Source organism: Hylobates moloch, unplaced genomic scaffold (genome assembly GCF_009828535.3).
Source record: "Hylobates moloch isolate HMO894 unplaced genomic scaffold, HMol_V3 SCAFFOLD_14, whole genome shotgun sequence".
In the NCBI taxonomy this organism is placed as follows: domain Eukaryota; kingdom Metazoa; phylum Chordata; class Mammalia; order Primates; family Hylobatidae; genus Hylobates; species Hylobates moloch.
The window spans coordinates 6710193-6737512 of NW_026652289.1; the positions used below are offsets into that span (position 1 = coordinate 6710193).

General features: G+C 41.8%; 1 protein-coding gene across 4 annotated transcripts in view; it reads right to left on the reverse strand.

Moving 5' to 3' along the window:
• SH3BGR (SH3 domain binding glutamate rich protein) overlaps positions 1-27320 on the reverse strand; it is a 70233-nt gene that overhangs the window by 38655 nt on the left and 4258 nt on the right. For 2 of the 4 annotated variants that reach the window (XM_032174381.2, XM_058427508.1), the window contains exons 1-2: positions 25531-25764; positions 14106-14291 (exon numbers count right to left, since the gene is read on the reverse strand). In XM_032174381.2, coding sequence (XP_032030272.1) covers positions 14106-14291; positions 25531-25764 — 420 coding nt within the window. Of the gene's footprint in view, positions 1-14105; positions 14292-25530; positions 25765-27320 lie in introns of those variants that run through there. The other 2 variants (XM_032174384.2, XM_032174383.2) reach the window with 1 other exon arrangement.

The window sequence follows — 27320 nt, forward strand, 5'->3', positions numbered from 1 at the left end:
AGGCTCTCCCAATACGAACAGGCACAAAACCATGGGGGACATAGAGGGCGACTGTTTTGGCAAAATGGGAACAACTGGAGTGATTGGAACTTGGTAGTGGATTGAAATCTGATGCTTAATGAAGTTTCCACCCCATCCAGATCCTCCCAGGGCCAGTCCTTCACCAGGCAGGTCCAGCCCTAAACCACCTTCCCAGTAATGTAGCTGTCAATAGCTTAGAAGAGTTTCAATTTTGATGATTAAAACATAAATGATATTCCCCCAGACTACTTTATTACTGCCAATCTTTGTCATCAGGGCCTTGATGCAATTTCAACAGTGTTGCAAAAAGGCTCACAAAGTCACAGGTGTTTGTCCTATAGGGCAACACACAAACCAACTTAGTTGTTCTTTGCCTACCCTACTCTTAGTATATGTTAAAAAGCTTAAAACCAGCCAGGTGTGGTGGCTCATGCCTCTAATCTCAGCACTTCGGGAGGCCAAGGTGGGAGGATTCCTTGAACATGAGTTCAAGACTAGCCTGGGCAACACGGTGAGACCCTGTCTCTACAAAAAATACAAAAATTAGCCGGCATGGTGGCACACACCTGTGGTCCCAGCTACTTGGGAGGCTTAGGTGGGAGGATCACTTGAGCCTGGCAGATCAAGGCTGCAGAGAGTTGTGATTGTGCCACTACACTCTAACCTGGGAAACACAGCAATGCCGACTCACAAAAAAAAAAAAAAAAAAAAAAAAGCTTAACACCAAATACAGGTCACAGATATTGAGAAAAAAGTATTATGGGGGGGCGCGGTGGCTCACGCTTGTAATCCTAGCACTTTGGGAGGCCAAGGCGGGCGGATCACGAGGTCAGGAGATCGAGACCACGGTGAAACCCCGTCTCTACTAAAAATACAAAAACAAAATTAGCCAGGCGTGGTGGCGGGCGCCTGTAGTCCGAGCTACTCGGAGAGGCTGAGGCAGGAGTGGACTTGCATGACCGAGATCACCCACTGCACTCACCTGGTGACAGACAACTCACTCAAAAAAAAAAAAAAAAAAAATATCATGTATTTGAGTTCAAGCGATTCTCCTGCCTCAGCCTCCTGAGTAGCTGGGATTACAGGTGCATGCCATTGTGCCCAGCTAATTTTTGTATTTTTAGTAGAGACGGGGTTTCACCACGTCGGCCAGGCTGGTCTCAAACTCCTGACCCCAGATGATCCACCACGTCGGCCAGGCTGGTCTCAAACTCCTGACCCCAGATGATCCACCCACCTCGGCCTCCCAAAGTGCTGGGATTACAGGCGTGAGCCACGGTGCCCAGCCTCCTGTGTGTTACTCTTATTCAAAGCTTTATTGTTTTCCTATCCATTGCCTCAAGTCTCTCAGTGATTAATTTTATTTTTTTATACTGAATACATGGTTGGAAGCTGCCTCAAATCTTGGTTGAAAGGAATGTAACATCATGCGTAACTGCAGGAACTTTGGTATCAGAAATTGTGATTGATTCCCAGAGTACACGCTTACTAATCATTGCTAAAAGATCACATGAGATAACGCGTTAATAGTAGTAGTAGTAAGTTGGTGAAATGTAATAAAGTAAATCTATGCTATTTCCCAAAAATTCCATATATAAAGTTCTGAAAACTTCTTTAGTTGGCCAACTCTAGATTTCAAGGCAAGAAAGGTTTTCTTATAGTTGAGTGAACTAGTCTTTTGCTTCAATTTAAGACCAAATACCTTCTTCAGAATTCCAGAAGGCTGAAGAACAACTCATCATTATCTTTGACTTGATGCTACCAAATATATGTAGAAAATAATGAACATAAAACAGGTTTTCAACTCCCAGTTCTGCTACTATGGCAGATTAGAGGCCCTGAAAAGCTGTCTCAAAAAAAATTTGAACCCAATTAAGAAAAAAAAAAAAATTTAAATACACTGCTGAGCTGGCATAAAAGACTCCAGCCAGTGAGAGCGTGAATCCTGACAGGAAGCACACACCAAAGCTATCGTTCATGCTGAGAGTTTCTGACACACACAGGACACCTTTATCATCACTTTGACACTGAAGAGGAAAAAGGGGGACGTAGATAAAGCCTGGAGCCTCGTCAAGCTGGGGAGTTTCATAAAGCACACACACCAGAACTCCAGAGGGTTCTGCCTTCAAAGTAAATATGAATGAGAAAATACCCTGCCAGGCAGAACAGAATGGAAGGAAACTTCCTTGATTCAACTTTGCTTCTGGGTGAAGGGGAAAATATCCTCCTCTGAGAATTTATAACCACAAGTAGCATTCATGAGAGGTTGCAGTTCAAATTCCCATGCCACGTGTGATCCTAAAAAATCTTAAAAGGAAATCTGAGTTTAAGATGTGTCTAAGTTTGATACAGTTCTAAGGAAACTAGCAGAAATAAACCCCAGGCCTCAAAGAGTATCCGCTGCTGTGATTTGAATGTATCCGCCAGAAAGCTTGTGTTGGAACTTAATCCCCAATGCAACAGTGTCGGGAGGTGGGGCCTAAGGAGAACTCTTGAGGCCATAAGGGGACCATCCTCATGAGCTAATTGATGACATTTATGAAAAGGCTTGAGGCTGTGAGTTAGACTCTCCCTTTCTCTTGCTGCTGGGATACCCTCAGCCACGTATGACGCAGCCACAAAGCCCTCATCAGATGCTGCCCTCGATCTGGGACTTTCCACCTACAGAGCTATAAGCCAAATAAACGTCTATTGTTTATAAACTACCCAGTCTGTGGTGTTCTGTTTTAGCAGCACAAAACAGACTAAGATAGCCACTAATAAAGTTTTTAAAAATGAGCAGTTTGAAGCCAAAAGTTACAATATAAATAAGGGAATAAAAAGAAAACATAGTGAGAGCAAGAAGAAATAACAGAAGGTGGAATTAAAAATCAGAATGAGATACTGGAATTATCAGGCAAAGAATATAAAACAGCTATATTTAATATACTTAGTGAAAGAAAAGAGAAACTCGAAAACAGAATAAATACCTAGAGAGAACAATCAAGCAAATTTAGAAAGGAACCAAAAAGAACTCCTGAAAATAAAAAGATGTAATAGCAGAATTGTAAAACCCAAAATGTGGATGAAACAAACACACCTGAAGAGAAAAGTAGCTAACTGGAAGATGCAGTCAAAGAAATCATCCAGGCTGGGTGTGGTGGCCCATGCCTAGAATCCCAGCACTTTAAGAGTCAGAGAAGGGAGGATTGTTTGAGCCCAGGAGTAGGCTGGGTGTGGTGGCCCATGCCTAGAATCCCAGCACTTTAAGAGTCAGAGAAGGGAGGATTGTTTGAGCCCAGCAGTAGGCTGGGTGTGGTGGCCCATGCCTAGAATCCCAGCACTTTAGGAGTCACAGAAGGGAGGATTGTTTGAGCCCAGGAGTTCAAGACCAGCCTGAGCAACATAGCGAGACTCTGTCTCTATTTAAAAATAAATAAATAAATAAACAAACAATCAATGAATAATCTAGAGAGGAAAAAAGAGATGAAAAATGTGGAGGAAATATTATTGTATGAAAACAGTGTGAGAAGATCAAACAAACGTCTTATAGGAGCTCTTGGAGAAGCAAATACAGACAATAGGGAAAAACCTAAACTCAAGCATACAATTGCTAAACACTTTCTTTTTTTAATTTAATTGTTTGAGACAAGGTCTCACTATGCTGCCCAAGCCAGTCTCGAACACCTGGGCTCAAGCAATCCTCCCACCTCGGCCTTCCAAAGTGCTAGGATTATAGGTATGCACCATCTCACCTGGCCAATTACTAATAATTTTCTAGACTTATTGAAAGATAACAACCCTTAGTCTCAGGAAGCCCAATAAATAATTCTAAACTAGATAAATAAAAATAACTCTAAACCTAGACACATCGTAGAGAAATACTATTAAAAGCAACCAGAGAGAGAGGAAGAAAAAGACGAAGAGAAAGAGGAAGAAGAAAAGAAGACAGAAGGGACAGAAGAAGAAAGGGAGGAAAAGAAAAAGGAAAAAAGAAAGTTTCCCAATAAAAGAATAGTGATGAGACTGACAGCTGACTTCTCAATAGCAACTTACAGGCCAGGTGAAAGTAAAATAATAATTTCAATGTGTTTAGAAAAAATAACCATCAGCCCAGAATTCCAGACTCAGTAAAATTATTTTTTCAAGCATGAAGGTGAAAGAAATACATTGTCTGGAAAATATCTTTTTTTAAACAAACAAAAACTTAGAGAAGTTACCACCAAGAGACCTTCACTTGAAGAAACTTATAGGATGTATTCAGGAAGAAGAAAATAATTCCAGATGGAATAGCTCAGATTCAAGAAGTAAAGATAAAATTAATAGTAAATATGTGGGTAAATCTAAATCTGAACAAACATTGATTGTTCAACCAATAAATAGAAATGCCTAATTTGTGGAGCAGGATGCGAGGCCAGCTGAAATACTGAAAAACCAAACACATGTAAACAAAGAGAGTGATTAGGGTGAAAGTGTCTAAAGGCCCTTTTAATGTTTGGGACAGACCGGGTGCAGTGGCTCACATCTGTAATCCTAGCACTTTGGGAGGCCAAGGTAGGTGGATCATCTGAGTTCAGGAGTTCAAGACCAGCCTGGCCAACATGGTGAAACCCTAGCTCTACTAAAAATACAAAAAAATTAGCAGGGCATGGTGGTGCATGCCTGTAATCCCAACTACTCGGGAGGCTGAGGCAGGAGAACTGCTTGAACCTGGGAGGTGGAGGCTGTAGTGAGCCAAGATTGCACGACTGCACTCCAGCCTGGGTGACAGAACGAGACTCTGCCTTAAAAAAAAAAAAAAAGTTCGGGACAAAAGTAAGGTTACTGATTATCTTTAACGAATTTAAATTAAGTATGTATGTTAAAATAGCTAAGTTAACCACTAAAAGGACAGATTATTTGCATTGAGTAAAGGGGAAAATAAAATTAGAAAAAAGAGACTTTAGTCAGTAAAATTACATCAAGAAAGGATTAAAAAAACTGCAAAACTGAGAAAAATTAAAAGCATATAACAAAGTAGAAGAAACTCCAAATGTACTCATAATTTCAATGCATGGGTCAAAAAAGAAAGGTATAAATGTTTCAACACTGGCTGCATAAATGTCTTCTTTTGAGAAGTGTGTGTTCATATCCTTCGCCCACTTTTTGATGGGGTTGTTTGTTTTCTTCTTGTAAATTTGTTTGAGTTCATTGTAGATTCTGGATATTAGCCCTTTGTCAGATGAGTAGGTTGCGAAAATTTTCTCCCATTTTGTAGGTTGCCTGTTCACTCTGATGGTAGTTTCTTTTGCTGTGCAGAAGCTCTTTAGTTTAATTAGATCCCATTTGTCAATTTTGGGTTTTGTTGCCATTGCTTTTGGTGTTTTAGACATGAAGTCCTTGCCCATGCCTATGTCCTGAATGGTATTGCCTAGGTTTTCTTCTAGGGTTTTTATGGTTTTAGGTCTAACATGTAAGTCTTTAATCCATCTTGAATTAATTTTTGTATAAGGTGTAAGGAAGGGATCCAGTTTCAGCTTTCTACATATGGCTATCCAGTTTTCCCAGCACCATTTATTAAATAGGGAATCCTAAACACATGAAAAAATGCTCATCATCACTGGCCATCAGAGAAATGCAAATCAAAACCACAGTGAGATACCATCTCACACCAGTTAGAATAGCGATCATTAAAAAGTCAGGAAACAACAGGTCCTGGAGAGGATGTGGAGAAATAGGACCACTTTTACACTGTTGATGGGACTGTAAACTAGTTCAACCATTGTGGAAGTCAGCGTGGCGATTCCTCAGGGATCTAGAACTAGAAATACCATTTGACCCAGCCATCCCATTACTGGGTATATACCCAAAGGACTATAAATCATGCTGCTATAATGACACATGCACACGTATGTTTATTGCGGCACTATTCACAATAGCAAAGACTTGGAACCAACCCAAATGTCCAACAACGATAGACTGGATTAAGAAAATGTGGCACATATACACCATGGAATACTATGCAGCCATAAAAAATGATGAGTTCATGTCCTTTGTAGGGACATGGATGAAACTGGAAACCATCATTCTCAGTAAACTATTGCAAGGACAAAAAACCAAACACCACATGTTCTCACTCATAGGTGGGAATTGAACAATGAGAACACATGGACACAGGAAGGGGAACATCACACACCAGGGACTGTTGTGGGGTGGGGGCAGGGGGGAGGGACAGCATTAGGAGATATACCTAATGCTAAATGACGAGTTAATGGCTACAGCACACCAACATGGCACATGGATACATATGTAACAAACCTGCACATTGTGCACATGTACCCTAAAACTTAAAGTATAATAATATTAAAAAATATATATATATTTTAAAAATGTTTTAACATTTATACTTAACGATAAAGAAAATACTGCAGGCTGGGTGCGGTGGCTCACACCCGTAATCCCTGCACTTTGGGAGGCCAAGGCCAGTGGATCACCTGAGGTCAGGAGTTCAAGACCAACCTGGCCAACATGATGACACCCTGTCTCTACTAAAAATACAAAAAATTAACCAGGCATGGTGGCGCCTGTAATCCCAGCTACTCGGGAAGCCTGAGGCAGAAGAATCAATCACTTGAACTCGGGAGGCGGAAGTCGCAATGAGCTGAGATCGGGCCACTGCACTCCAGCCTGGGCAACAAGAGCAAAACTCCGTCTCAAAAAATAATAATAATAAATAAATAAAATAAAAACATCAAAAAAAAAACAAAAGAAAATACTGCATATCAAAATATATGGAATGAACTGACAGTACTCAGTGAGAAATTTCTAGCCTTAAATATTGACATTAGAGAAGAAAAAAAGGTTAAAAGTGAGCTAAGCATCTAACTGAACATTAAGGTAAGGGGAGGAAAAAAAACAAAGTGTATAGAAGGAAAAAATGATAAAGGCAAGGGCAGAAATTTTAAAAATAAGAGAAAAATTAGCTATAAAGATATAAGTATAGAGAGATCAGAAAGAATCAATAAACCAAAAGACCAAAAACAAACAAACAAACAAACAAAAAACTATGAACAACATAAATTAAAAAAAAAAAAATCAGAGAAGACACAATAGAAACATTAGGAATGAAGAGAAGCCATAACTACCTATTTTAAACAGGTCTTAAGAATATCTTATTTAAAACTTGGGGGGATGTTGATAATGGGGGAGGCTCTGCATGTGTGGGAACAGGGGGTATATGGGAAATTTCTGTACCTTCCTCTGACTTTTGAAAAAAAAATGTTATACTAGACTTTAAAACTTAAAAACAAGCTCAAGGCTGCCATGGGCCATGATGGCACCACTGCACTCCAGCCCGGGCAACAAAGACCCTGATTCAAAAAAAAAAAAAAAAAAAAAACTAGACATCTTAGAATTTATAGAAACAGAATTATGAAAACCAACTTACGAAAAAGTAGAAAGCCTAAACAGTCCATTCATTAAGGAAATTGAAACGTTTCCCACAGAGAAGAACCCAAGCGTAGCAAGCTTCCCAGATGAACAAGAGGCTCTCTAAAAGAAAATTATATTTGTTTGGGAATAGGGGATTGCAATGGGAACACATGTGTCATAGTAAACTATGTGCATATTCAGGGAGGTAAAAGAAGACAAAGGTTTTTAAATGAAAAATAAGGTCTGGGCACAGTGACTGACACCAGTAATCCCAGCACGTTGGGGGGTCAAGGCAGGAGGACTGCTTGAGACCAGGAATTCAAGACCAGCCTCAGCAGCATAGGGAGGTGCCATCTCTACAAAAAATACAAAATTTAGCTAGGTGTGGTGCTGCACACCTATAGTCCCAGCTATTCAGGAGGCTGAGGCAGGAGGATCAATCGAGTCCAGGAGGTTGAGGCTGCAATGAGCCGTGATCGTGCCACTGCACTCCAGCCTGGGTGACAGAGCAAGACCCTTTCTTTCCAATGACTATCACTGGTGCAGAGGGGGAGGGACGTGATCAGGGAGAGGCACACAGAGGGCTTCCACATTTCTGGTGATAGTATACTGTCCTTCTTAAACTGGATGGTGCATACAATGGTTGCTCATTGTATCATTCCTTTTTAAATTATGTATTTCTTATCACATATGGCATATTTCAAAATAAATTTTAGGAACATAACATAGTTTGTTCAGTAACGTCGATATGTTGAGAAGCCCTCTCCCCACCCTAATTGGGTTTGCATCCTGTGTTTCCTTACAGCCCTGAGTACCCGGAGACACTCATCCCTCTGCTAAATGGGCACCTCTGTGCTGAACAATCCAGGTCCTCTTTGGTTGTGTTCAGTCAGGCCCAGGCTATCTTGGTCCCAGGCAGGCACTCCGGCCCTTACCTGGGCTAAAATGCACAGATGCCAACTTGTCATCAACAGATGTGTCTGCTCTTTCCAGTTCACATTCCTCTGTCGGCGGGGAGCCTGGCCTCAACTGTGCCTGGCTTCCAGTGTGGTATCTCCTTTCTCAATCTAACAGTTGTCTGCCCTGGCTCTCAGGATAATATCTTCATTTGCTCTGCATAGAGTAGCAGAAGTTCAAACTGGCAGGGGCAGGAAGGCACTGAGGACTACCCTTGACGTCCAATCCCCTCACTGCCCAGTGAAATCTACTGCTTGCCTCTGGGGTCTCCTTCCACCTGCTGCCATCATCAGGCATGGCATATGATTGACCAAGAATCTTCAGAAGCCAGGGAGACCACTTAAATAACAGTTATATACATTTTAATCATGTAGAAAGAGACATTGCCTATCTAGACTGACGTTATTTTGAGCCTGCATATCCTTCAGAACTTTTGAGTCTCCTTTTAAATTCTGAGCATACAAATAAAAATAATCATTTTTACCTACTTTCTGGAAACAAAGCCCTCTTCTTCATGAGTGTACTTTTGTAAGTGTGTCCATAGACCACAGAAAAGCAAATTAAGCAAAGCTTCTCATAAGGTAAACTACAAATACCTCTCTGAAGGTAGAAATAAAAAGAATAGAAACAGTTAAACATGAAATAATTTGTATATTTATTTCATTAGATCCATATTTGTTAAGGAAAATACATCTTAAAAATAGCAGTCATTATTTGGAAAACCTTTTCTTTCTCCTCCACAATTAAAATGAAAAAAAATTACTAGATCACAGCAAACTGGGATAAGAGATGACTTTGAAATATTCTTTTTTATAGCAGAAAATAACTGTAGTAATTTTATCCTAGGAGTTAACATTGGTGGACACCTACATCAATATTGTGTCTACTGTAACTCACCTAAATTTAAAAGGATGATTAAAATAAGCAAACTAAGACATTTAAAATCTTATTTTCCCTGGAAAAGTACTAGAAGGAAACATGAGATGATTCTTCCGATAATTTCTGAGCACAGAAAGCTTTCCTAAACAAAAATCAGAATTCAGGAATCACAAAGACAAAAGATTTAATATCTTTGGCTACACAAAAAAGTGTAAGTTCTGCATTGCAAAAAAAATCCCTTTTGAAAGTCAAAAGACAAGTAAGAAATGTGGAGGAAATATTTGCAACATCTATGGTGATATGGTTTGGCTGTGTCTCCCCCCAAATTGAATCTTGAATAGTAGTTCCCATAATCTGTCTCATAGAAGGGACCCAGTCGGAGGTAACTGAATTATGGGAGTGGTTCCCTCATGCTGTTCTCATGATAGTGAGTGAGTTCTCACGAGATCTGATGGTTTCATAAGGGGCTTTTCCCCATCTTCACTCTGCACTTCTCTCTCCTGAGGTCATGTGAAGAAGGGCATGCTTGCTTCCCATTCCACCATGATTGTAAGTTTCCTGAGGCCTTTCCAGCCATGCTGAACTGTGAGTCAATTAAATCTCTTTCCTTTATAAATTACCCAGTCCTGGGTATGTCTTTATTAGCAGTGTGAGAATGAAGTAATACATATGGTCAAAGGGCTACTTTCTTTCATATGCAAAGACTCTTACAAACCAGTAAACATTACCTATAACCCAATTGGAAAATAGCAAAGAATATGCATAGGTAAATCATAGAAAAAGCACAGATAATTTATAAATGTAGTTTTAAAAGATGTTCAATTTACCCATAGAAAGAAATCCAGGTAGAAGCAATGAGAATTCATGTTTTACCAAAGAGATTGTCAAAGTTCCAAAAGTATGCTATGCACAGTGTTGTCAAAGTCACGGGGAACTAGCCACTCTCAAACTCAGCTGGTCGAAATGTAAACTAGTACAACTGCAACAGACGACCATTTGCCAATATTGATCAAAATGTGAGACGCATATGTACTTTAACTCAGATGTCTTCCAGGAATTTATCCTACATATACATATGCACACTCATACCGGATACAAAGATCTGTTATGTATAAAGATAATTCCTACAGCATTGTTTGTAAGGTGGAGAGGCTGAAAACAACCTGAATGTTTTTCATCAAAGGACCAACAAAAAATTATGTCACACACAATGGAACATTTTGCAGACATTAAAATATGGGGCAGCCAGGCACAGCAGCTCACACCTATAATCCCAACACTATGGGAGGCAAGATGAGTGCATCACTTGAAGCCAGGAGTGTGAGACCAGCCTGGGAAATACAGTGAGACCCTATCTCTACAAAAAATAAAAAACATTAGCGAGGTGTGGTGGTGCACACCTGTAGTCCCAGCTACTGAGGAGTCTGAGACAGGATGATTGCTTGAGCTCAGGAGTTTGAGGCTGCAGTGAGCTATGATTGCGCCACTGCACTCCAACCTGGGTGACACAGCGAGACCCTATCATAAAATTAAAATAAATAAAATAAGCATGGGCAGCTATACTGTGAACTCTGAGATGCGGTCATTAAGTCAACAAAACAAAGTCATATATAATACACTCTGATTTTTTAAATGACATTCAGTTGTAAATCTACATAGAAAACCTCTGCAAACCCAAACACGAAATTGCCAACACTGGCTGCCTCAGAGTAGGACGAGCTACAGAATTCAAAAGAGCCAGTGCAAAATGAAAACATGAGGCCCTTCCTTCAAAAATGGTTGAGAGTTTCAAGACAGCAATAGGAGAACATTAAACAAGTACAGAGCCCTCCTGTGGATGGGGTCCTGTGTGGCATCCCAGATCACAGGTCCGTAGAGCCAGCCTGGCTCAGGGGAAGGTAGCTAGAATGACAGGAGTCAGAAACTAGAGGGGGTACCAGGCACAGTGGCTCATGCCTGTAATCCCAGTACTTTGGGAGGCCAGGAGTTTGCCTGAGGCCAGGAGTTCAAGACCAGCCTGGGCAACATAGTGAGACCCCTTTGTCTCTACTAAAAATTAAAAATTACCCAGGCATGATTGCACCACTGCACTCCAGCCTGGGCAACACAGCAAGACTCTCTCTCTTAAATAAATAAATAAAAAATAGAAATGGAGGGGAATAATTTTCACTAGAGACCATTTTGAATCACCTTAATTTTTCATGGGCAAATATATTAATTTTTTAATTATATAATAGAAATGATTTTATAAGAAATAAAATTCCTCATTACCACCATCCCCCCTAAAAAAAATCCCTTTCCTTATCCAACAAGAGCCACAATTTTGAGAAATGTGGGTCAAGTAAAGGAAGGTGGGGAAGATGTGGGTAGGACAGGAGTGAGGGGTGGGGAGGAATTTGAATTGGACCACATGTTCACCTTAATATATGCTACCACATTAAGATTGTTTGAAAATACTTTCACACCCACAGGACTTTTGGTTAAGCCTCTGAAGAATGCTAACACAGCCACATAAGTTTGTATAGCCCTCTACTGAATTGAACAGTGTCCCCCATAAATCCATGTCAGCCTGGAACCCCAGAAAGTGACTTTATTTGGGCCGGGTGTGGTGGCTTACACCTGTAATCTCAGCACTTTGGGAGGCCAAGGCAGGTGGATCGCCTGAGGTCAGGAGTTCGAGACCAGCCCAGCCAATGTGGGGAAACCCTGTCTCTACTAAAACTATAAAAATTAGCCAGGCATAGTGGCACATGCCTGTAATCTCAGCTACTCAAGAGGCTGAGGCAGGAGAATCACTTGAACCCAGGAGGTGGAGGTTGCAGTGAGCTGATATTGCACTGCTGCACTCCACCCTGGGAGACAAGACAGAAACTCCATCTCAAAAAAAAGAGAGTTACCTTATTTGGAAATAGGATCTTTGTAGTTGTAATTAGTTAAGATGAGGCCATACTGGATGAGGGTGGGCCCTATTCCCATGACTGCTGTCCTTATGAGAAGGCCATATGAACACAGAGAGACACACTCCATGTGAGGATGAGGGCAGAGATCAGAGACACTTCCATAAGCCAAGGAGTGCTAAGAACTGTTGGCAAGCTTTAGAAGCTAGGAAAGAAGCATGGAACGAATTCTCCCTCAGAGCCTTCAGAAGGAACCAACCCTGCACCCACATCTTGATTTCGAACTTCCAGTCTCCAGATCTGTGAGAGAATAAATTTCTGTTGTTTTAAGCCACCGTGTGTGGTAGTTTGATACAGCAACCCTAGGAAGCTAATACAAGCCCCCAACAGCTACACAATTCATCCTGCAAATCAGAGGTCCGCAAACTTTTCTGTAAACAAGCAGACAGTAAATCTTCTTGGCTTTGTGGGTCACATGGCCTGTGCTGCATCTACTCAAATCTGCCATGGTGCTAAATCAGCCACAGACAATAGGCAAATGAATGAGTGTGGACATTCATTTATAAATTTATAAAACAGACAGTGGCAGTAAACAATTTTTTTAAAAAAAGTAACCTAAAGAACCAGCAGTTCTGTGCAGCAAGAGAAGAGGTCAGATAAGATTCCTACACCCGGCTCCAGCAGTCCCAGGCGCGTGGCACTGAGACATTCCCTCTACTTCACACAGCTCTCATGTCCTCATCTGCAAAATAACCTAGATGGCTTAGATGACCTCTAAGTTAATTTTCAGTTCTCATACTCTGAAGTCCTTTTTTAAAAATATTTCTTTCCAACAACTTGATTTATCAAGTACGATCTATAAACTCTGGGAAAAAAGTGATCTTATGGTGAAATGAACTATCAAATGTATAAAACAAAATTGTTGTTATAATCAAAATGCCCAGAACAGTTTTCAAACTAATTAAAGTTACACAAATTTATCTTGTATCTATAGTAAGACTTTATTTTTACAAATCAATTTTATAAAAGTGAAAACTTGCGGGGCGCAGTGGCTCACACCTGTAGTCCCAGCACTTTGGGAGGCCAAGGCAGGAGGATCACTTGAGGCCAGGAATTCCAGAGCAACCTGGGCAACATAGGGAGACCCTGTCTCTACAAAAAATTTAAAAATTAGCTGGGTGGAGTACTGCACTCTTGCAATCCCAGCTACTCAAGAGGCTGAAGTGAGAGGATCGCTTGAGCCCAAGAGAAAGAGGCTGCCGTGAGCCATGATTGCACCACTACACTCCAGCCTGGGCGACACAGAAAACTTACCATGTTCCTGTGCAGATACACGTGTGTGCACACTGCAAGGCTGAACAGAATTCCTAGCTAAATGTATGTATTTTTTGAACATGTGACCTCAACTCTTCAAAATAAAAGAACCTGAAATAATCCCCAAAACTTCTGAATCATCATGATATTGTTTCTGTCCTTTTCTAAATCTTAAATATTGATTATTCATAATGGATCTACCGTCCAGCTATTGGATGGCAGAAATAGATCATGACCTGACAGTTGTGAATAATTTCAAATGCTGACTCAAAATTAATCTGCTTTAGAAAATTTCTTTTTTTTTTTTTTTTTTTTTTTTTTGAGACGGAGTCTTGCTCTGTCGCCCAGGCTGGAGTGCAGTGGCGCAATCTCGGCTCACTGCAAGCTCCACCTCCCGGGTTCACGCCATTCTCCTGCCTCAGCCTCTCCGAGTAGCTGGGACTACAGGCGCCCGCCACCACGCCTGGCTAATTTTTTGTATTTTTAGTAGAGACGGGGTTTCACCGTGGTCTCGATCTCCTGACCTCGTGATACGCCCGCCTCGGCCTCCCAAAGTGCTGGGATTACAAGTGTGAGCCACCGTGCCCGGCTAGAAAATTTCTAATACACACAAGCACAGCAGGATTTTTAATAGAAGCACATACTCACCCCACAGTACTGCTCCTCATTGAAGATCTGGGGAGGCAAAGGAATCCCATTTTGAGGTTTTTTCTCTCCAGGAACATTCTCTCTCATCCACCTCCTATTGTCTTCATCTCCGGCAATATCTAATTCCTTAAAGTCGATTTTATTCGCTTCCAAAAAACCCACTACTTCTTGCTGTTTCTTCCTAATCTGGTCAAGAGTAGAGAAATATTAGGCTGTTTATGAAAAATATTTGCTTACATTTACAAAAATTAAATCCTTCCTCTAGTTGTACTATACAATACAAATAATTTTGTTAAGTATTCAAACGAGGAAAATGACAGAATCACACTTCTTTGTTATAAAGGGTCAACCAAATGACTATTTAAATTCTGAAATTTTAGTATTATCAATGCTTAAATTATTACATAATCAGGCTGGGTGCGATGGCTCACACCTGTAATCCCAGCACTTTGGGAGGCCAAGGCAGGCGGATCGCTTGAGGTCAGAGGTTCGACACCAGCTTAACCAACGTGCTGAAACCTTGTCTCCATTAAAAATACAAAAATTAGCCAAGCACGGTAGCACACGCCTGTAATCCCAGTTACTTGAGAGGCTGAGGCAGGAGAATCACTTGAGCCCGGGAGGTGGAGGTTGCAGTGAGCCGAGATCATGCCACTGCAATCTAGCCTGGGTGACAGAGCAAGATTCCATCTCAAAAAAATATAAATAAATAATTAATTAATTATTGTATAATCAACTGTTAAAACTAAATTTGGGCTTTAGAAGACTCCACAGGAGTCCTAGGTAATGAACTGCAACCTAGCTTAGTACATAAACAAACTGAAAACCTAACTAGAAGTTTGCCTTTGTAACCAGAGCTGAGTTTCAGTCAATGACAGCAGACAAGCTTCAGCCAATCACAGGCGGCCAACTGTTCAAACAACTTTCAAATAAGGCAAATACTGAGTTAGAACCCAACCTAGCTGTCTGTACCTCACATCCTTTTTCTGAATGTCATTTCCTTTTCTCTGGCGATAAATATAACCTGCACATGCGGTGGAGCAGAGCTTCGTGAACCATTTTTTGGTCTGGACTGCTGCCAGATTCTGGAATCACAAAAGCCAATTAAGATCTACAAATAGCCGGGTACAGTGGCTCACACCTATAATCCCAGCACTTTAGGTGGCCGAGGTGGACAGATCACCTGGGGTCAGGAGTTCAAGACCAGCCTGACCAACATGGAGAAACCCCATCTCTATTAAAAATACAAAATTAGCCGGGCGTGGTGGCACATGCCTTGTAATCCCAGCTACTCGGGAGGCTGAAGCAGGAGAATCGCTTGAACCCAGGAGGCGGAGGTTGCGGTGAGCCGAGATTGTGCCACTGCACTCCAGCCTGGGCAACAAGAGCAACACTCTGTCGCAAAAAAAAAAAAAAAAAAAAAAATCTACAAAACTAGATGAGTTGTCATGTTGTCTTTTAACATGACCTAATTGGAATAGAGATGCTCTCGTATCTTTTTTGCAGTCTTCAAAATACTTTAATTTTTTGCAAAGCGTTAATGGCCAAAAAGTAAATCAGAATTGGGAAGACAAGGGATTGGGAAAAGGTAAAGAAGAGAAAAAAAGAGGCCAGACAATGTGGCTCACACCTATAATCCTAGCACTTTGGGAGGCTGAGACAGGAGGATTGCTTGAGCCCAGGAGTTTGAGGTTATAGTGTGCTGATCATGCCACTGCACTCCAGCTTGGGTGACAAAGCAGGACCCTGTCTCTTAAAATAAAAATTTTGTTTAAAGAAGAATAGAAGGCCAGGTGTGGTGGCTCACACCTGTAATTCCAACACTTTGGGAGGCCAAGGTGGGCGGATCATGAGGTCAGGAGTTCGAGACCAGCCTGACCAACATGGTGAAACCCCATCTCTACTAAACATACGAAAATTACCCGGGCATGGTGGCATGCACCTGTAATCTCCGCTACTCGGGAAGCTGAGGCAGTAGAATCGCTTGAACCTGGGAGGCAGAGGTGGCAGCAAACCCTGCACTCCAGTCTGGGTGACAGAGTGAGACTGTCTCAAAAAAAAATTTTTTAGTTTAATTTTTAAAAAATAAAGTAAAATAATAAAATAAAAAGATACTTTACTATGAAATTCAAATATCAGGTATACCCACACTAAAATGCATTTCATTCAGTTATGAAAATAAGAGTATTAGTCACATTGAACTAAAAGTAGCTTTGGAAATATTACAGGAGATTAAAAAGCTCACACAGAGATTATTGGAGGGGAAGGGCACAAGCAGGGGCTAGGAAAAGCTGGAGGATGTTTCTCCCAGCACATAAAAAAGCCACACAGCAAAACATTTCTCCCACAGATTCCTCCTTTCCTACTCACACCTGGCTCCTCTCTGAGTTCAGTGCAGCCACACCTAAGGGAACATGGTTGAATGTCCTTTCTCTACCTGTGTAACATGTAATGACCATATCTGCCAGTAGCCATTTCTTACCAACGTGGCCATCTCTCAAACTTAGAACTCCTTCCCCATAAACAATTACAAAAGCAATTACAATTTTCTCTCTTCAAAGAATTCACTCCTGAAAATGTGTGACGCCATCTTTTATAAACACTGGCAAATAAGTTACAGCAGACTCTGTGGACCCCATTTTAATAACCACAGGGAGAAACTTATAGAAAGTGTAACCAGGCCAGGTGCAGTGGCTCACACCTGTAATCCCAGCACTTTGGGAGGCTGAAAGCGGAAGAATCACTTGAGCCCAGGAGGTCAAGACCAGCCTGGGCAAACAAATTTTTGTCGAGATGGGGCCTCTACAAAAAGCTTTTGTACAGACCACATCTCTACAAAAAATTTAAAAATTAGACAGGGGTGGTGGTACATGCCTGTAGTCCCAGCTACTCAAGAGGTGGGAAGATCACTTGAGCCTGGGAGGTGGAGGCTGCAATGAGCTATGATCACATCACTGCACTCCAGCCTTGGCAATACAACAAGACCCTGTCAGAAAGAAGAAGAAAGAAAGAAAAAAAAAAGGCCCAGGCGTGGCGGTGCATGCTTGTAATCCCAGCACTTTGGGAGGCCGAGGTGGACGGATCACAAAGTGAAGAGATTGAGACTATCCTGGCCAACATGGTGAAACCCTGTCTCTACTAAAAATACAAAAATTAGCTGGGCGTGGTGGCGCACACCTGTAGTCCAAGCTACTTGGGAGGCTGAGGCAGGAGAATTGCTTGAATCCGGGAGGTGGAGGTTGCAGTGAGCAGATATCACGCCACTGCACTCCAGCCTGGCGACAGAGTGAGACTCTGTCTCAAAAAAAAAAAGAAAGAAAAAGAAAAAAGGAGGAAGGAAGGAAGGAAGGTAGGGAGAGAGGGAGGGAAGGAGGAGAAAGAAAGGGTAATAAAACAAATAATCAATCAACAGTTATTTAGTGACTCTCTACTTTGCACAAGACGTTGTGCCAAGTCCTTCATGTGAATAGATTCTTAAACTGCTTGTTTGGGTGAAAAAAAAAAAAAAAGTACATAGGCCGGGCACGGTGGCTCACGCTTGTAATCCCAGCACTTTGGGAGGCCGAGGCGGGCGGATCACAAGGTCAGGAGATCGAGACCACGGTGAAACCCCGTCTCTACTAAAAATACCAAAAAATTAGCCGGGCGTGGTGGCGGGCGCCTGTAGTCCCAGCTACTCGGAGAGGCTGAGGCAGGAGAATGGCGTGAACCCGGGAGGCGGAGCTTTCAGTGAGCCGAGATCGCGCCACTGCACTCCAGCCTGGGTGATAGAGCAAGACTCCGTCTCAAAAAAAAAAAAAAAAAAAGTACAGAACTAATTGGTACAATATAGATATAGAATACACTCAGGATAATGAGGCAAAAGTATGGCCATTTATTAAGAGTAAGATTAAAACTTGGCCAGGTATGGTGGCTCAGGCCTGTAATCCTAGAACTTTAGGAAGCTGAGGCGGGCAGATCATCTGAGGCCAGGAGTTCAAGACTAGCCTGGCCAACATGGTGAAACCTCGTCTCTACTAAAAATACAAAAATGAGCCAGGCGTGGTTGCGCATGTCTGTAATCCCAGCTACTTGGGAGGCTGAGGCGGGGGGATCACTTGAACCCCAGAGGCGGAGGTTGCAGTGAGCCCAGATCATGCCACTGCACTACAGCCTGGGTGACGGAGTAAGACTCTGTCTCAAAAAAAAAAAAAAAGTGAGATTTAGGCCAAGCACAGTGGCTCATGCCTGTAATCCCAGCATCTTGGGAGGCTGAGGTAGGTGGATCACCTGAGGTCAGGAGTTTGAGACCAGCCTGGCCAACGTGGCGAAACCTTGTCTCTACTAAAAATACAAAAAGTAGCTGGGTGTGGTGGCACGCATCTGTAATCCCAGCTACTCAGGAGGCTGAGGCAGGAGAATCACTTGAATCCAGGAGGCAGAGGTTGCAGTGAGCCAATATTGCACCACTGTACTCCAGCCTGGGCAGCAGAGCAAGACTCCGTCTCAAATTTAAAAAAATAAAATAAAAATAATACATAAATAAATAAACTTTAAATATTTTCTTTGACATGACAATATCTCACATCTCAATTTTCTTAAAGTCTTCTGAATAGAGTATCATCTCATATAAAAACAACTCACAAAAATGTTTTACAGAGCACAAGAGCCCCTTGTCATTTTCATGTGCCTTGTTTACAAGAAGGACTACACTTTGAGGGTTTCAAACAAATGCTGTAAAAGGTACATGCCTGTCCAAAATCTAATATCTGGATGTAAACCCTCTTTTAACTAAACTCAACTCCTTTCTTAGAGACATGTAAACCAAAATATCTATTTTATTCACTTTTGCCAAATTTAATGACTCATGTATAGGGTGTCAGGGTGTTTCTTTGTTTGGGGTTTTTTGTTTCTTGTTTTTTTTGTTTTTTGTTTTGACACAGGGTCTCCCTCTGTTGCCCAGGCTGGAGCGCAGTGGCACGATCTTGGCTCACTGCAGCCTCAATCTCCCCAGGGTCAAGTGATTCTCCCACCTCAGCCTTCCGAATAGCTGGGACTACAGGCGCACACCACCATGTCTGGCTAATTTTTGGTAGAGATGGAGTTTCACCATGTTGCCCAGGCTGGTCTCAAAATCCTGGGATCAAGTGATCCACCTGCCTCGGCCTCCTAAAGTGCTGGGATTACAGGCAAGACCCACAGTGCCCGGCTGGGTGTTTCATAATATAAGGAAAGGTAAGACAAATCTGGATACTTAAACCCTAGAACCAAATCACCTCCAAGACCAAATTATATAACTATATAATATATGGCCGGGCGCGGTGGCTCACGCTTGTAATCCCAGCACTTTGGGAGGCCGAGGCGGGCGAATCACGAGGTCAGGAGATCGAGACCATGATGAAACCCCGTCTCTACTAAAAATACAAAAAATTAGCCAGGCGTGGTGGCGGGCGCCTGTAGTCCCAGCTACTCGGAGAAGGCTGAGGCAGGAGAATGGCGTGAACCCAGGAGGCGGAGCTTGCAGTGAGCCGAGATTGCGCCACTGCACTCCAGCCTGGGCAACAGAGCGAGACTCTGTCTCAAAAAAAAAAAAAAAACTATATAATATGTAATAATCTTATATATAATAAGATTTATATATAACTATATGATATATAATCTTATATATAAGATTTATATATGTATCTATATAATATATAATAATCTTATATATAATAAGATTTATATATAACTATATGATATATAATCTTATATATAAGATTTATATATGTATCTATATAATATATAATAATCTTATATATAATAAGATTTATATATAACTATATGATATATAATCTTATATATAAGATTTATATATGTATCTATATAATATATAATAATCTTATATATAATAAGATTTATATATAACTATATGATATATAATCTTATATATAAGATTTATATATGTATCTATATAATATATAATAATCTTATATATAATAAGATTTATATATGTAATTATATTATAACAATCTTATATATAACAAGATTTATATATGTAACTATATCATAATAATATTATATATAAGACTTTCATATATAACTATATAATATCTAATAATCATATATAAGATTTTTATATTTATATATAAGATTTTTATATAACTTATATAATATGTAATATAACTTATATAACATACATAACTTATATGATTTATATATAATTTGGTCTTGATAGTGATTTGATTATATATGGTATATAAAGTATAAAATATAAATTAATATCAAGTAATTCTTAATTTTTAAAATTTTATATTTACTGTTAATTTTTAAAACAAAATTGACAGTCAATATATATTATAAAATTTTATATAAATAAGTATACAAATCACATATAAACTTATATAAATGGTAATCACACATTTAATTTAATTAACACTTATACCATCAATATAAAAAAGACAATGGAACTAAAAACATTGGATCAATAAATTAAAGGCTCTGTTCGCCACAACACAACACCTACTGAATCTGTAAGACTCAGGCCAACAAAGGTACTGCAGTTTGGGGCAAGCATGGACAAAGAAATATAGACAGACAGAAAGGTGCGGAATGATAGAATTTCTCTTAAATTTCTGGCATATGGACTCTGGTAATTCCCCAGGATCAGGCCTATGAGAACCAAAGGAGGAGGTGCTTGCTCCCCACCAAGGTGCCCTCCTCCCACAGCTGTGCTGTGGATGCCTGGCACATAGATCTGCCCCCCTTCCATGGAAACTGCTCCAAATTCCACAGCTTCACGGCTGAATTTTCAACATTACAAAATCCCATCAGACCTGATGACAGGTTGTTGGACTAAATCATCATTTTAATTAATCACATTCTCTACACATCTTTTCCAACCTGTCCATAACTATTCATACCATTTTATAAAGCACTTATTCCCTTACATCTTTTCAGAGATGACTTTGCTGTTTCAAAGAGTAGAGATGCCTTCATTTTAGGCAGTTTTACTTTTAATTAACTATTCAGAAGGCAACTACTTTATTCGGTCCAAACCCCTGTCTGCTCTTTTTCCAAAGCCTTCTAAGATACCCTCTTGGGAGCACGAATCGGCCTGGGAGGCAGCTGGCCCAGGTCCAGGCCACCTCACCAACATTATTTCCATTCTATCAACCATGCCTCGGGGCTTGATGTGGGATGGGAAAAAAGCTATACTTTATTCTACAATTTTGGAATAGATGAAAAACTTTCCAAAAGTCTTGACTTATGTTTCTTCTATTAGAAAGGCAAAAAGAGATGGAGACAATGGGAGGGGAAGACCATGCTTACGATTAAGCCTCACAAGACAGGCAATTGCATCCAGGTCCATTGTGGGACTGTTGCATGCATGGCATTGTGTTAAGTGCCATTTCTCAGCCCTCATCCCCAAAAACGGAGAAAAAGAAGAAGAAAAATGAAATCTGTTTGCCCCCTGTAATCCCCCAAACACCAGTCATTTAAACAGGGCCCAATGCATTGCTCATCAGGTTATTCAGGGCACTTGAGTTCTGCCTGGGCTGGGAGCCTGCAGAAAAGGGTCTTAGGATCCAGGTGAGAGGAGGGAAGAGGGGAGTGAGCATATGAGCTAACCTGGCTGGCACTGTCATCTTGCTGCACCCCTATGCCCTGGCTCTAGCATGGTGCCCCTCCCCTCCAAAATCCTCCCCCTTGCAGGGTCCCTGATCAAGGAGCTCCTCTGGGCCTGCAAAGTGCAGCTCCTCACAGCGCCTGCTGAGCTGACTCCCAGGGACACAGCATTAGCTCTTCGAAGAGTCCTTCTCTTTATGGCCCAGAGGGAGGGGTGTGCATAGCACCTCATCAGTTCCCATCACGGACACACTCCTACTCTTCACCTCTCCCCCTTTGCCCCTTCTCCACCCTCCAGGGTGCCATGGCCCATGCTGGCCCCCCAGGCTGCACTGTCTGTCCTGAGTAGTGGCTCTACAGGATCTGGGGGTATTTGGGGTGTGTGTCATTGTTTGGAGCCTTTGGGACCTCAGTGAAGACTCAGAGAGCTCCGTTTTCCTGTCCTGTTACATTTACTTATAAGAAAGTATTGTTCTCTGTCCTAAAGTCACCCAGACACTGTTAGCTACTAGACTGTGTCAGAGTGATCTGACAGCAGCGCCTCTTAATGCCACTCACTTGGCACCTCTCGTTTATTGTCTTGTACAGTTAGGAGACTTTCCAACTGAGATCACTGTACTGTAGTATAAAGCACACTGGATTCGAGCCAGAGACGACCTGTGTTTCCATCCTAGCTTGGAAGGCTGCTTTCTGAGAAAGGGCTCTGATCTCCAGTTTCTTCATCTGCAAACTGGATGTAACAATGACTTCCTCATGGGGTTTTGGTGAGAACTGAAGAACATGATGCATGGAAAAGCATTTTGTACCTTAGGCTGAAAACCTGCACTGTCAGGCACCACATAGCACACCACCATCCCAGTGCACTGTCACATGGGCCATCTAGGTAAGTATTTGGATGGCTATTTTATAACAATGCTGAGGCTCCAATAAATGAATGAGTTTTCCAAGAATGACACTCAACGATCTAATCAAGAGTCATATTTTTCCCACGATATTTACACTGTCAATGAAGACGGAGAAAGGACTGAGAAGCCCAAGAGCCACTATGAGGATCTGTCCTTAAAGATCGGTTCCAGGGGCTGTGCATCTTGGAGACAGCAGGGACTGTCCTCTCTCCCTTTGTCCCCCCTGCCCCACTGTGGCCTTCTGGAAGAGAGGAGGGTCCCAGAAGTCACGCGCCCTCTCCTGCTCCCCAGGGTCTCTTAACCCAAATCCGTCCAGAACGTGGTAAAATGTGCCACAGCTCTTTGAAGTCAACTATTAAAATTGAGATGTAATACACAGCTGCATGTATTTAATTCCTCATAAGGAGATTACAATTTGCTTTTCCTTTCTCATTTATTTCATTCAACCAACAGAAGTCAGAATGCCCTTACTGATGAGGTGTCAGGCAAGAATCCATTTTTTAAATGTATAGGCCGAAGAAATAAGCAGGAAAGGCTTGGCAGACTGACTGCCACACAGTAGCATGGGCACAAGAAGCCACTGTGGGGTTTTCTTGCCAAGAAGCTTTTGAGTGAAATTTCTCTACCCATGAAAAATCATTAGCACTGACACCGTGGGGATAATCAATTCTTATTCTTATGGCTAAGGCAGAAATTCTCCCGTGTATGTGGTTCTGGAAAATTCTTCTCACACATACTGATCATAGACCCCAATCTACTAAGCAATATTAGCTAATAATTATAGTAACCAATAATTATAACTGAAATCCTAATTAATACTCATTAACAGTAACTGATAATAACCATTATAGTAGCAACTAATATTAACTAATAGTAGCTAGTAAGTATAAATAACATTCACTAATCATTAGAACATTTCTTGAGTGCTGATAAATACTTGACACCACGCAGGGCACCCACGCACATCATTTCATCAGTCCTCATGACAACACTACGAGGTAGGCACTATTCTTATCCTCATTTTACAGACAAGGAAATTGAGGCTCAACAAGGTGAAATAATTTTCCCAAGGTCATACAGTTACAAGTGGCACTGAAACATTTGCTTAGGGAACCAAAACTAACTAGGCTTTTCCAAGACCCTGGGATGAACGTTGCCTCTCCAGGTCATCCGAAGCTACTAAATTAGGGGCCCAAACTTCAAGAACACAGGACATCAAATAAACCTTAAAGATCCATTAACTTATTGATTGTCTTCTGAAGAATATGTAGACCAGATCTACAGACTATATGGAGGGCTGGCAGGTAAGAGGTAAAGTTTTCAGCAATGAGCATCAACAACATATTTAGAGCCCACCAAAACCATTTCCCCCCCCAAAAAATATTTTTTATCCAATAGTCAAAAAATTTACTCCTTCTAGATCAACTGAAAGTTTCAGCAGTCATCAACAGCCACAAAAGATTTTGCAGAGTTTCACATTTGGAGTGTGTTCTCATCTTTTTTGGCTAATTTGTTCTAGAGATCACTAAAACAATCGCTGCTCAGTTGTGCTTAGCAGAAGGGGCAGCTTTCTTCTCACCCTCTCTGGAAACCTCATGAACTTTCGGGGCTGGGAGTGGTGGCACTCAGCGGCTGTCTTCACCCAGCCAATGGCTTACTCTGGGTACTGTCTCTGGCAGAGTGGCTGCTGAAATCCCAGCTGAAACCTGAGATCCTCCAGAAACTAGATATAAAAGGAAACCGCCGCCTTGCTGGTCTCTAACTCTTGGATGTAATAAAACTGTTTTTTCTCTCCACAGCCTTCCTAACTGCTGCTAAAATGCTGGTCGAAATATCAGGACCAGACAGACAGACACTATATAGGTTCAAGCCTAAAATCAAAGTCTGACCCATTTCCAAAGAGATATGTGTCACTTCATCACCCCTATTTCTTTTTCTTTTTCTTTTTTTTTTTTTTTGAGACGGAGTCTCGCTCTGTAGCCCAGGCTGGAGTGCAGTGGCGCAATCTCGGCTCACTGCAAGCTCCGCCTCCCGGGTTCACGCCATTCTCCTGCCTCAGCCTCTCCGAGTAGCTGGGACTACAGGCGCCCGCCACCACGCCCAGCTAATTTTTTGTATTTTTAGTAGAGACGGGGTTTCACCGTGGCCTCGATCTCCTGACCTCGTGATCCGCCCGCCTCGGCCTCCCAGAGTGCTGGGATTACAAGCGTGAGCCACCGCGCCCGGCCCATCACCCCTATTTCTTACGGCAGGTCCAGCCTGCACAGAATGAAGGCCAGAATTGAAGAGGTGGATGCTCTCGAGAAAATTAGACAAAGCACTGTTAGGAAGGTCGGCTTTCAGCTCTTACTTTGGGGCCGTCTGAATGCCTGGAGTGTTTATAACTGTGGCCTGAGAGACGTCTGCTCTGGCCACTGTGACATCACTTTCCTCAAACAATGTATTACACATGCTAACTTTACACTTTCAGTATGGTTACATCATTGCATGGCATATACAAGTGATGACACCCCAGAGTCATTTTAGCAATCTGGTTCATCATCCGCTCCAAACAGTGTTACACAAAGTATCATTTATTTACAATTTTAAATTAGTTTAAGCCTTGCAGAATGAATGGCAGAAACACACACAAAAAAGTCCCTGCTTCTATGATATTCACAAGGCAACACAACACAAACCACATGTTAAAAATTCTAGCGTCAAGCACGCCTCCTTACTCGAATCCCTTTTCACACCCAACCATCCAGATTACACCCTTTCCACGCTTTTTCATCACCATGAAATCAAATGCAGAAAGCAAAGGGTGCACATACTTATTGCAGAGCCACAGCTGACTACACGCGAAAAAGAAACTGAAGGCCAACGTTGGCCATATTTCCAACCCTAAGTTATTCAAAAAGAGTATAGGAAGAAAGAGTCCACCAGACACCTACCGCTATGGACCCAGAAGACGTAGCAACAAACACTTTGATAACCATTTCGACAGTTGGAAAGAGGACTCCCCCCAACACACCCCTGTTAGGGAATGCGCCGCTAGACAAATCCCGACAGTGACACGGGCGAGCAAGTGCCAGGTCGGGGCTGGCGGCAGCCCAGGGCTCCACTGGGCTCCAGCACTCCCACTCCAACTTAAGAGGCTCTGTCTCTCCAAGGAGCAGCAGAGGCATCTTGGGCTCCCCCCTCCATTGGCCCAGGAATATTTTGGGATCTGTCAGGAAAATATTTGATTGGTTGATAAAAGCAGCCACTGGACCCTTTCCCTATCACTTTAAACGCCCGACAACAGTCCCTAAAAGGCCAGGCTGTGCTGTGCACCAATCGGAGACCTGTACAGAGATGCCTTGGGGCAAAGGGAGGTGGGGCCCCGGTAACAGAGCAGCAGGAGGCGAAAGAAGTGAGGGAGGAGCTCTTGGGAGCTGGAAAAGCCCAGAAAACACCACCTCAGTCTAGGAGGAGGCAGGGTTTACAGGGCTTTTGGCAAACAAATAAACTGGAAGGGTCAGAATGGCCACAGAGGCCTTTAAGTAAAGAGCAACTTTGTTGTTTTTTTTTCCTGGCAGGTTAAAAAAAAATTTTTAAGTAAACTGTCATACAATAGAAATCCCTTTAAGAGTGGCTGTTTCCAGTGCGCTCTCTTTCCCACCTGTTTCTCCTAAAGAACAGAAACTGACCAGCCATGGGCCATCTGAAGTTTCACTGACATCCAGGGAGGCAGGGAAATAGCCGCTGGCTTGTCAATACTCATGACTGCAACAAGCCAATTGTCTCACTATTTTATTTACTTGTCACTGACCCGAAGCTTATTAACTATTTTAAAGTCCTTGGAAAAAAACCTAAATAATCTGGAAGGCTGAGGTGGAAGGATCCCTTGAGCCCTTTAGCCACGAGTTTGAGGCTGCAGTGAGCTATGATCGCACCCACGGCACTCCAGTCTGGGTGACAGAACAAAACCTCACCTCTAAAACAAAACCAAATCAAACAAACAAACAAATTAAATTAAACGAATACAAAATCTAGCAAAGAAGCCCAAATGCCAGCTACCCAAATTCTTCTGATAGATTTCAAAATCAAGATCAAGGGCATTAGGGACAAAGGGCTAGTTTTTCAACAAGCACTTGGGGGATATTTAGCTCTCTTAGATAACTGAGTCTCTTACTGTCTCTCTGTCTATTCTCCGGCTCCCTTTTTAAAATCCCCTGCTGCTCATCATGGATTGGGTAGCACCGACGTTCTGGAGCAGAGAGGAATCTCCCAGGCTTCTGTACTCCCTCTTCACCTGAGTCCCAGAGCCCCGAAGGCATGTTTCCCACCCCCTCAGGTAGGTGCCTGCAACAAGAAAAGACATCCTAGTCCCCGGAATATCCCAGTTCCCGGAATATCGCTTAAATGCCTCTACATCACAATGAATGACTGAGGTGACTACCAACATTTAACTTTTGGCTTCAACATGTAAAGTTAGCTGCTCCAAAAATAAGGTCTTTGATGAAGATGATTAATGGTTCCCCAAATTTAAGTCAGTAGAATTATAAATTTTATTTTAAAGCACACCAAGGATTACAGATCAGTTTAATTTTTCTTTTCGGCATTTTCAAAATTTCTACAGTACGTATTACTTTTTCATACAATTATATATTTTCACACCTTAAAGTCTGCCACATAAGCATGCCATATTTCTCCAAATATTCTTGAAGAAAGTGGGGGCATATTTTCTAATGACTTTGTA